The sequence below is a fragment of the Malaclemys terrapin genome, chromosome 7 (assembly GCF_027887155.1).
Source record: "Malaclemys terrapin pileata isolate rMalTer1 chromosome 7, rMalTer1.hap1, whole genome shotgun sequence".
In the NCBI taxonomy this organism is placed as follows: Eukaryota; Metazoa; Chordata; order Testudines; family Emydidae; genus Malaclemys; species Malaclemys terrapin.
Window position 1 is genome coordinate 40,858,667 of NC_071511.1, and position 11,334 is coordinate 40,870,000.

The 11,334-nt window shown below is 39.8% G+C and overlaps 1 protein-coding gene across 1 annotated transcript in view; it reads right to left on the minus strand.

The window, feature by feature from the left end:
• The window catches only part of ATP2B2 (ATPase plasma membrane Ca2+ transporting 2), a 534,155-nt gene that overhangs the window by 84,367 nt on the left and 438,454 nt on the right, over window positions 1-11,334 (minus strand). Inside the window, exons 13-14 of the mRNA XM_054035362.1 lie at window positions 11,055-11,296; window positions 10,087-10,321 (exon numbers count right to left, since the gene is read on the minus strand). Of these exons, the coding sequence (XP_053891337.1) occupies window positions 10,087-10,321; window positions 11,055-11,296 (477 nt within the window). The remainder of the gene's footprint in view (window positions 1-10,086; window positions 10,322-11,054; window positions 11,297-11,334) is intronic.

An 11,334-nucleotide genomic window follows, 5' to 3' on the forward strand; every position in this document is an offset into this window, starting at 1 on the left:
TATACATTTTCATGAATAACATTGCTTTTGTGTTTGGCTTGAAAACTATAATATGATAGAATTCAAATTAGAAAGAACTATCAGGATATTGTAATGTGCTATGACAAGTTAAAATTATCTATTCCTTCCCCCGCCCCCCCTTGAAAAGAGCTTGTGTTAGAACACACTGAGCTAGAATCTGGGACCAAGGGAGTTCTGGGCCACCGATGCTTCCACATCGCCAGAGGACACATAGGCTAGGTAGTTCAAGAAGGCTAGGAGGATCATGTGAGGCTGCGCTCTGCAGGGAGTACTACCCAGCAGAACTTGAGTAGGAACCCCTCACAGCCCCCTGATTGGCTGATGCCAGTACTTAAACCAGGAAACCATGAAGGGGAGCTGTCTGAGGAACACCCCTGACTGCCTACCCATCTCTGCTCCTGACCCTGCTTGCAACAGACTCTAGACTATGGCTTCCAACCCCGGTTTATCCTCAACTTTGCTATTTGATTGCTGTCTATAACCTGGTACACCACCCTGATCTCCTGGTAACCTGACCCTTCTTGCTTTCTGATACCTGATGTGATGTTGCCCACCATAATGATTTAAAGAAATATGCTTATGAGTGTAAATATGACATAACTGGAATAGGTTTTATGCTAGATATGCCACGTAACATATTTTTGCAAAGGTTATGATCTACTAAATATATTCATCCTATTTGTATGCATGTATCATTTTTACATCTGAAGTTATGAGCTTTGGCTCTATGCTTGTATTTAAAGTGTTTGTTGTAGGGAGCACATAAGTCAGATTTGGTCAACATAGTATGAAGACGTTATTCAAGTAATTGGGAGTACTTAACTAGCAATGGACTTTGGGAGATGCCAATCCACATCTGAGCTTTCCTGGGAATGTTCAAACTAACATGTAAACAATGGCAGCGGCCTGCAAAAAGCTGAATCATTCATAGACATGTGACTTGCCCAGGTGGCTACAGACTCCATCTTGTTGCTGTGATTTTGTACAGGAGAACAAATGGGGTTTCCGCTCACAAGAGAGAGAATTTAAAAGGCCCTGGAAACCCCTCCATTTTGTCTTCAACTGGCTCAAAAGATAGCCTCTCCACCCCAAAGAGATGCCTGAAAGAAACTGGAACAAAGGACAGTAACTACGGGTTGAGTGATTGCTGGACCCAGACTAGGAAGGAGTCTAGTCTGTGAAAGAAGCCTATTGGAACATCTCTGAGGGTGAGATTTACCTGCATTTAGTTTTCTACTGTATTAGGCTTAGACTTGCATGTTTTTGTTTTATTTTGTTTGTTTGGTAATTTACTTTGTTCTGTCTGTTATTACTTGGAACCACTTAATACCTGGGGGAGCAAACAGCTGTGCATATCTCTCTATCAGTGTTATAGAGGGTGAACAATTTATGAGTTTACCCTGTAAAAGCTTTATACAGAGTAAAACGGATTTATTTGTGGTTTGGACCCCATTGGGAACTGGGTATCCGGGTGCTGGAGACTGGAGCACTTTTTAAGCTGTTTTCAATTGAGCCTGCAGCTTTTGGGGGACATGGTTCAGAGTTGGGTCTGTGTTTGCAGCAGGCTAGCGGATCTGGCTCAACAAATTCGAAGCTGCCAGGGAAAACGAGCTCAGAGGTAGTCTCAGCACATCAGGTGGCAGTCTCAAGGGGGTCTCTGTGACCCAACCCGTCACATCTGACTCTCCGTTTACCTTCTGGCCTGTCGAGGACTCTGACCTACTGGTAGCATGACTCCAGTGCTTAATGTGTGCCAGGGCGTGGCAGTTCACAGCCCCAGCACCTCTGGACTTGCCACGTCAGTTATGAAAATAAAAAAATTGCTAAAGCCCCGGTACCTCTTTCATTACAAATTAAGCCTGCCTCCTGATGCCTGACTCTTGGTTCACCCTCTGGCCCATCTCAGGCTCTGACCTACCAGTAATCTGACTTGGCTTGACTCCTGACTCCTGTTCCAACCAGTAGGTCTGACTGCACTCATCCTGGTCCTGACAGCTTGGCCTCCACCGATCAGAATCAAAGCATGTCAAATCATTAGCTCACATTAAATTAGCTGAGAAAATGGCAAATAGTGACATAAAGCAACAGTGATGATCACAGACCATCCCAACAGACCACCAGAATATGGTGATTATGTCACTGTATATAAAGTTCTTCTCTGGGAATCTGTCCACGTGGATCCCACTCTCCTGACTCAATGGGTGCACCATACTAAACTGCCACCAACCTGCAGCAGCACCCTCTGCCGTGGCACCACAATCCTAGCTCTGACCTGATGAGGAGGGGATACCCTTAGGGGCAAGGAAGAGAGTGCCTTGGAGTATGAGCCCAGCCCACACTCACCCTGCAGCAGCAGCTCCTGTCCCACAGGGCTGGACCCAGCTCTTTGCTCCAGGTGTGGCAGCCTGGTGTATGGGGTCACAGCTCCCTTCAGGTTTGGCCCCTCTTTGACGCCTCATGCTGTATCCTTATGGGTTTCAATTACAGCCATACTGGCCCTCATTCACAGCATTCTGCCCACTATAGTATCAGTCACCCTAGGTCTATGGGTAAATCACCACCACCAGGGAACCTCAAAGAGTTGTTTAGTCATCCCAAAGGGAAGATGTGTGGGCACAGGGTCAAGAAATACAAAGTGAGGGGGTGATAATTTGATCAGCAGGGAGATCCTTTGACTCCGTTGGAATTTGCTTCATCTTCAGCAGATGAAGCGGTCACTTCATCAGTGCCATTTATGATGGGTGATTTTAAAACTTCAAAGCTCCTTAAAAGGATGGCTGATACACTATAAATAATCCAAGAAAAAAATCATACAAAGTGTTGGATATCTTATACCCAGTTATGTTTAGCAATGCCCATTAATGGGGGGATTCTAGACCCAACCAAAAATCTTTGGCAGACCCCCACCTTCCATCTCTGCTACATCAAAGCAAGTGGACTGTTGATAACAAGTTCCTCAAAAAAGGTTTTGAGTATTTCTATATTCACCCAGTTCCAGAAGTATTGGTTAATTTATGGCTAGAAATGAAAAATCAAGACATCTTGCTCCACCGAAGTCTGTCACAAAAGATAAGGAATCAAAAAAGTTCGCTCTTTTTGGAAGAAAGATGATTTTTTTTTTAATGGAGATATCCCATCTCCTAGAACTGGAAGGGACCTTAAAAGGTCATCGAGTCCAGCCCCCTGCCTTCACTAGCAGGACCAAGTACTGATTTTGCCCCAGATCCCCAAGTGGCCCCCTCAAGGATTGAACTCACAACCCTGGGTTTAGCAGGCCAATGCTCAAACCACTGAGCTATGCCTCCCGCAAGATATATTCCTTTGCTAGTTTAAAGGTCAGAATTTCCAACTAACCGGGCTTCTCTAGCCAAGGATGAATACCTTTAATGAAATGAAGTTTCCCAGTTCTTTAAGTCTTCTCTGTATGCTTTAATTGCTAAAATGACTTTACACGCAGCACTGGATGGTGCTGACACAGCCACAAGATCAATAGCTACTGGTGTCACAATGAAGAGAACCCCGTGGTTGGTTGTGTCTGGTATCCCCAAAAAGTCCAGATGGTGATGGAGAAATTATCTTTTGAAGGACATGATTTATTTAGCTCGAGTAAATATGTCTATGCATCCAGCGCTCAAGAAGTATTTATATTTTGTGGTAACGGACATATGTTGACAATTCAAAGTCCTCCTTTTTAGTCCCTCCACTGCCCCAAAGAACATAAGAACATAAGAATGACCATACTGGGTCAGATCAAAGGTCCATCCAGCCCAGTATTCTGTCTACCAACAGTGGCCAATAGCCAGGTGCCCGAGAGGGAGTGAACCTAACAGGTAATGATCAAGTGATCTCTCTCCTGCCATCCATTTCCACCCTATATCAAACAGAAGCTAGGGACACCATTCCTTATCCATCCTGGCTAATAGTCATTAATAGACTTAACCTCCATGAATTTATCTAGTTCTCTTTTAAACCCTGTTATAGTCCTAGCCTTCACAACCTCCTTAGGCAAGGAGTTCCACAGGTTGACTGTGCGCTGTGTGAAGAATTTCTTCCTTTTATTTGTTTTAAACCTGCTGCCCATTAATTTCATTTGGTGGCCCCTAGTTCTTATACTATGGGAACAAGTAAATAACTTTTCCTCATTCACTTTCTCCACACCACTCATGATTTTATATACCTCTACCATATCCCCCCTTAGTCTCCTCTTTTCCAAGCTGAAAAGTCCTAGCCTCTTTAATCTCTCCTCATATGGGACCCGTTCCAAACCCCTAATCATTTTAGTTGCCCTTTTCTGAACTTTTTCTAATGCCAGTATATCTTTTTTGAGATGAGGAGACCACATCTGTACGCAGTATTCAAGATGTGGGCGTACCATGGTTTATAAAGGGCAATAAGATATTCTCCATCTTATTCTCTATCCCTTTCCCTCCCCCTTTTTTTAGCTGCCCATTTAAGGAGACAGTGTGTTCATATTTACCCTTACCTCGACATTTGTTCAATTTTGGGAAAATCTCACCGACGTCTGTCTCATGTTACTGGGACCCGTGGCATGATGTATTTTCAGAATACCATATGCCAAACTTTACCTCAGAGCCTTTTAGAGGTGGCTGAATTTGCAGGTAACAGATCCTGAACAAGTCCTACCACCTCTTCGCTGGTGGAATGATGCACACAATGCTTGTCACAGCATACCTTTTCATTTCCCCATTCTTCAGCAAGACACGGATAGGATAATCGATGCCTCTAAGAAGCACATCTGGATCATTTTCAGACTCTCAGACTGTGTCCCCCTTCAGACTCCCATTTAGAGATAAATGTTTTGGAACTCGGAGCAATAAGTCTGACATGCAAATTGTTCCTACATCTCTTATAAGGAAAAACCACTCAGGTCATAACAGACAATACCACAGCAATGTAAGCAATGTATTTAGTAAACAGGCAAGGAGAGGCAAGATCAGCTCCTTTTTCTCAAGACGTATTTCTTCTTGGGAGTGGTAAGATCAGAATTCTGAAAAATCAAAAATCTTGAAATTTGCATGAACTGAAAAATCCGTAAAATATTTGCATTCAGTCAATTCAATTATTCGTTTCAATAATTTTGAATTTTTTTATTTTAAACCTCTCTTTTTCTTATTATAAGTTAACTTAAATTGCAAATTGAAAAGTCATTGTGAACCAAAAAATTGAACTGTTCAATGTCAATTTCAAAACTTTAAAAAAAAAAAATTTTCTACAGGAAATCCATTGAAACAGAACATTTCCCCTAAAATATCTGGTTTTGATAATTTGGCATTTTCTGACAAAAAAAATCATCAAAAACCAGTTTCATTCACAATCTGCCCTCCTTCCCTACTGCAACAGAGTATTTTTATTCAATATTCTGACTGGCAGCTGAGACCATTTTATGGGACCACTGTTATGCCCTCGAGGTTCTGCAGAGCATATGCGTCAATGGACACTGCTGATTAAAAGATTCCAACCCTGTGTGCATGGGGCACATGCACACCAAGAGTGGGATCCACCTGGACAGAACAACTTGAAAAGCCACCAGTACTGTAAGGTAACCATTCTTTTTTTTGAAATTCAGTTGTAAACAGAATTGCCCAGAGTTTCCCATTCTAAAGAAAAACCCCCAATTAAAATCCATTTGTAATATGCACATTAAGGGCACTTTGATAATGAGTAACACTCATGCACAGAACCACTTTAATATTTAAAAATTCTTTTATGAAAATATACATTGTTGTCTCCTATTTATAATTTAAGTGTAATAACCCCGGAGCCTATCACAAAGACTATATTATTTTATTGGATTTATAGAAATGGGCCAAAACAAAACCTTTAAAACCAAAATCCTATGAAATTTTGGGGACCAGTGGAGAATCACAATCCAAGAGCTCAGTACATTCTCTGAAAAACAAAATGGTTTTGGTCAAGACAAATGGCCCAAAAATTGTTGAATAGGCTATTTTATTAACATTCAAGAAAATCTTTTTAGCCACTGAATTCAGAAGATCAAGCAGTACATAGACTACTTTACACTATTTTTATCCCTATCTTTTAATTGCATAAAGGGAATTAACCTCCGCTCTCAGTTAAATAAAAAGTGGTTATAGTAATTTTCTAGAGCAGGCTCAGAAAGATTTTCAACAAACACCATCCGTGGGAGCACAATTCTCTTAACAGAACAGTGCAAGGGAGATATTTTAGGAAATGTAAATAATTTTTAAGTTGGTGAAATGAGCTCTGCATTACAATGCCAACTAAATATACCACTAAACAATGAAATTATGGTTTCCAAAGTCAGCAGTAATAAGGATAATGAGCAAAATTTTTTTAAAAGTAAAGTTTTAGCTTGTTATAGATGCTTAGCCACAATAATTAAAATCAGAAACAACTTCCAATTCATTATACAATGAATAAGCAATTTGGTGACCAACACTATAAGTCTAATGCTGACTGCACTGCATTTCATCTAAAAGCTGCCAAACCTATAATGGAATGGAAAAAATATGTAATATATCCCTTTGATAATTACCTACTGTTTCTTTATGGGCTATTTTCAGTAATCAGGTCCTGCATCATCATCATAAGTGTACCCATTCGTATCTTATAATAAACAAGTACCCCAAGGGAACATCAATAAACAATGCATCAAAGCCAGAGTTGTTTGACACTACTTCAGTGCTTGCAGAAATACGAAAAGAAAGCAACACACAAACACTGAATTCACATTTAGTCCACACAGTCGGACAGGGAATTGCCTTTGCTTTTGTCTGGCTCTGAGCAAGAAAGATAAGCTAACAAAATATTAGCTAGGCATAGGTAAACTGCAGTCTCTTTGCAACATCCAAAGCCCTTAATACAAGAGGGCACAGAAAACAATGGACAGAAATGAGTTCCAGGTTCGTTACAAGTATTAAAAAGAAAGCAATTTTATCACCTTTGGCCATAAAGGTGTCTGATGAAATTAGCATGAGGTCAGCATGCCTAAAAAAGAAGGACAAAACACCTTGAAAGAATATTTAAATAAAATGGAAAATATGTAAGTTATGTGGAAGAAGAGATGAGGCAAATGAATTTGAGGACTGGCAAAGCTCCCCCTTTATTTACATCAGAGATCTTTCAGTGAGTCATTAGAAAATTGCACCAGATGGTTAGCAGGTATAAACTGGCATAGCTCCATTGGCTTAAATAGAATTATGCCAATTCACGCCAGTTGAGGATCAAACCAATATATTTTGATTTAAAAAATAATTCATATTAGAAGTGACACCTATGGGACAGTGTCTGACATAGAATTTATGGTTATTAACCCAAGGGGAGGCAGCTTGTTTTGCCAAAGTTATTTTTAGAAGAAAAAGGAAGATCTGTGTTGCAGTGTAACAAAGATTTCTCTTAAAATATTTTGTCATTTTGGATTCTGTTCTGCCAGGACTACTAGGGAAGATGAGGATTATACACCCACAGGCAGATGTGCTGCCAGAATCTTTTTTGGGGTGGGGTAATGGGATTTACAAACCCCAGGCTGAGCACAGGCAGAAGGGAGAGGAAGGCTGATCACACCTCTGAGCAGCTGCCAGGAGTGCCAATCATGGAGACACGCACCCACAGCTGTGACCAATAAAGAAAACAAGCCCTGCTATAAAGGAGGTAGACAAGAGAGGAAAGAGGAGGCAGCAAGGCCTGGGATAGCAGAAGGACAACAGCCCCATGCCAAGCTGCCTCTGAAAACAAGGAGACTGTAAGCCCTGAGGTTTAGGGGCTGATAGACTCAAAATAAGTTAAGAGTTTACGAACTGGTCTAGTTGCAGACAAATTGAAGTAGACAGTGAGGGGAAAGCTGGGACCCCTAGAGAGACTGCAATTTTTACAAGTGTAAAAATAACAGAATATACAGAATTATAACAAAAGTGAAATCATGCATATTCTTCATGGAAATAAACCCGTGCTTAAAGCCACTAAGAAACATCTGTATAATCTAAACACAAACTTTTCAGTTGAACTGAAGCACAGATGATGCTGCATATGCAAGAAGCAAGGCGAATCAATGCACCTACATATGCAAGTTCTAATCCCAATGCAACAACTATATCAGGATTTAACATTTCAGCTAAGCAGAAGCTGATCTTCCAGAACACAGAATCCCATTATCTGAAGTAGGGCATATGAACAATTTTCATTATTTGCACTCCATAAATAAGGTGGTTTCCCCTCTTACCCCCTCTCAGGGATTCATAAGCTTTTAAAGTGATTAGAACCCAAGATTATAAATAGAATACACATGTATAAAGGTTTTAAATGTATGACTTTTAGGATTTCTGCATTAACTATAAGTGAGTCATGCAGGTCATCCCAAATGAAGCCCAATAAAACCATTAAACTGTCAGAAATGCCATTTTGACTCCTTGCTTCTACCTAATCCACATTTTATGACACAAGAGGAAGGTTTTGTTTTGGTTTTAAAATCAAAGTTGTTTTAAGTTGGAATCTTAGGTGTGGTTTGGGGACAGAAGAATTAGTGGCCAGAGTTCAGGTGGTGATAGATAAAATAAATTTTCTTTATCACAGTTTATCACATGACTGTAGAAATAGGGATTTTTCTACAGCTTTACTATAGTCAGAAATATGAAATACTGGCTTTATATAGATTTCAGGGAAACATAAGACTCACACATAGTCCTTCAGAGCAGCCTAATGTGTACATTTGATGTTCTATTAAAAAAAACAACAACACAGTATTTCCTAACATGTACAACATTGCAGCCAACCTGATATCCAGGCAAGGAGGATTCAAACAGAATGATTAAGAAACCTACTAAAAAAATCTATCATGCAAATTAAATGGGATGTAAGGGCAGGAAGGAGAGAGATTGCCACCAGACTGCCACAGCATTCAACACAAAATCCCACTCTCTTTGTAAAGGATGGTCAGGTCCCAAAGTGAATTATAGTTATTAGTTCTATACCACAGAAGTAGTGTGATCTAATGGACTGAGCATGTGACTTGGAGCTGGGAATTCCTTATTTCTACTCTTAGCATTTCTAATTTACCTTGGCTTTATCCTCTGTGTTATACTGTTTCCTCAACTGTAAAATGGGAATAATCCTCCCCGCATTTATTTTAATGATTAATAATCAAGCATTATATAGATATATCAGATACAAACCAATGATCCCCTAACCTTTACCCTACATTGTCGTCATAAAGGGAGTGAACACTATTCTCATTATCATGACATCAGAGTGCCTCTATTTCTTACTATGTTCTATTATTTTTATATAAAAAGTTATTTTCTTTTTAAGCTTTCAAATAAAGGCTAAAATCAGCCAAAGACAAAGTATAATTCTGCAGACACTTCACACATGCAACCGACTTTTTATGTATGGTGGCAGAATAACGTCTGTGAATTTTAGGTTTGGATTTTTAACCCTTCAGTTGCTAACATCTCCCTGGCAAAGACAGTTGACAAATGTTGTCTTCATCCAAACATAATATTAAAAACAACTTCCATCTGGCAACCCAGCATTTGCAACTGTAGTACAGTCACTGATGTGCCAAAGTAACAAAGGGCTGTTAATTATTGTTACAGAAAAAAGAACTTCCTCCAGAGTAGATTTATTTTATGTTGAAAGCAAATATCAATTCATACTTATGCCTGCAACTTATTTTCTCAAGGGGAACCCATCTCTGTTCCTCGTACAACTTCAATATTGGACCCTCACACATTGCCTAACACAAAGTTTCTCCCTTATTTTCTAGATGACAGTTCACAAGGGGAGCTTTTCTGATCTGACTTCCTCTAAAGAATCCACTGAGACAAAATGAAAATCTTGCCACCTTTTTCTTGCAATAGTTCATAAAACCCTATTTTTGCTATAATTAAATAATGCCAACTGAACAATCAAGGCCTTTTCTCAGTTATAGGGTTTGCACCTAAGTTTTGTGTCATCCAATTTGACAGTGGTAATTAGAACATTAAACAAAAATAAACAACTTCAATACAGTTCTTTTAATTGATACTTAAGTATCAGATAGTAGGCACTTTAACTTGTGTGACATACCTCAGGCCTTACTGGATCTTCAATACCAACTACACAAATGCAGGTCAGGTCAGTTAAAATATCATTTTCACTGTCCCAGTCTGGTTCTGGGTTGCTGCTGAAGTCCCGGTATGCAATGCAAATAGTTCTCAGTCCATCGCAGGCCATGGGTTCAATCACTTTCTTCACCATCTCATCCCGGTCACGGGGTCTGAAGACACGAATCTCACCTGCTGCATTAACGATTCTAGAACACCTGTAAGAAAAGGATGTGAATTGCATTTGTTTGGTTTCTGGCTTCCATTATACCTGATCATTTCATCCAACACCACACTTTTTTTTTGTTAGTTTTAATTTCTAGTGCACTCCACAAACAAAATCAACAGATTCATTATTCTAATGTTAGGTAAGAGAATATACCTATGATTTTTACAATTGTTGGGCAGATATCTGACATTTCAGTTAGATCATGTAATTTCCATTAGGTCCATAATTAGTGAAGAAGGTACAAACAAATTGAAAAAAAAACTTGCTAATCCAAATGTGTGGTATATGTTCATATCAGCTAACAAGAGGACATTTGGATTTATATCCCTACATGATAAAAGCACATTTCAAAAGTGCATCTGTTTACAATCTAATGGGGAGGGAGGAGACGAGAGAGCAGAGAAATGCCAACTGCAGTATCCCTTGGCAGCTAAGAGAAGACAGGAAAGATGACCTTTGACATTGTCCATCCAGACAATTGTGCAAGACTGATTACTTTAAAAAAGGATAAAAGAATAATCACAGTAAAATGTATGTTATATTCCTGCAATAAGGTTAGTACCTATTACCTGGAACTATTATTTAGTTTCCAACTTCAAACCAAGACAAGAAGGACTTGATCCTATTCTCACTGAAGTCAGTGGCAAAATCCGCATATATTTTAGTGCTGTGGGATCACTCCAAGTCACAATAAATAAGGCAGAGAGACACAGTACACTTACTTCTTCAGAACAATTTCAGAAGCACCTTTGCTGTACATTCGGAAACTGCCATCTGGCATTTTAACGACAGTGCTCATTGACTTTCTCACGGAGTTAAACGTGTATACTTTGTAGAGTTTCTCCTCAGGGATTAGATTCCGAACAGGCTGGTAATCTTGCTTCAGTTGCAGGACAAACCCCAACAGGCCACATTCTGTCTTGTTGCCAACCTGACGAGGCAGGCCACCTTCCTTTTCTGGTGGCTGAAGGGAAGAAGGCATCAGATTTCAGCCCCTCATTT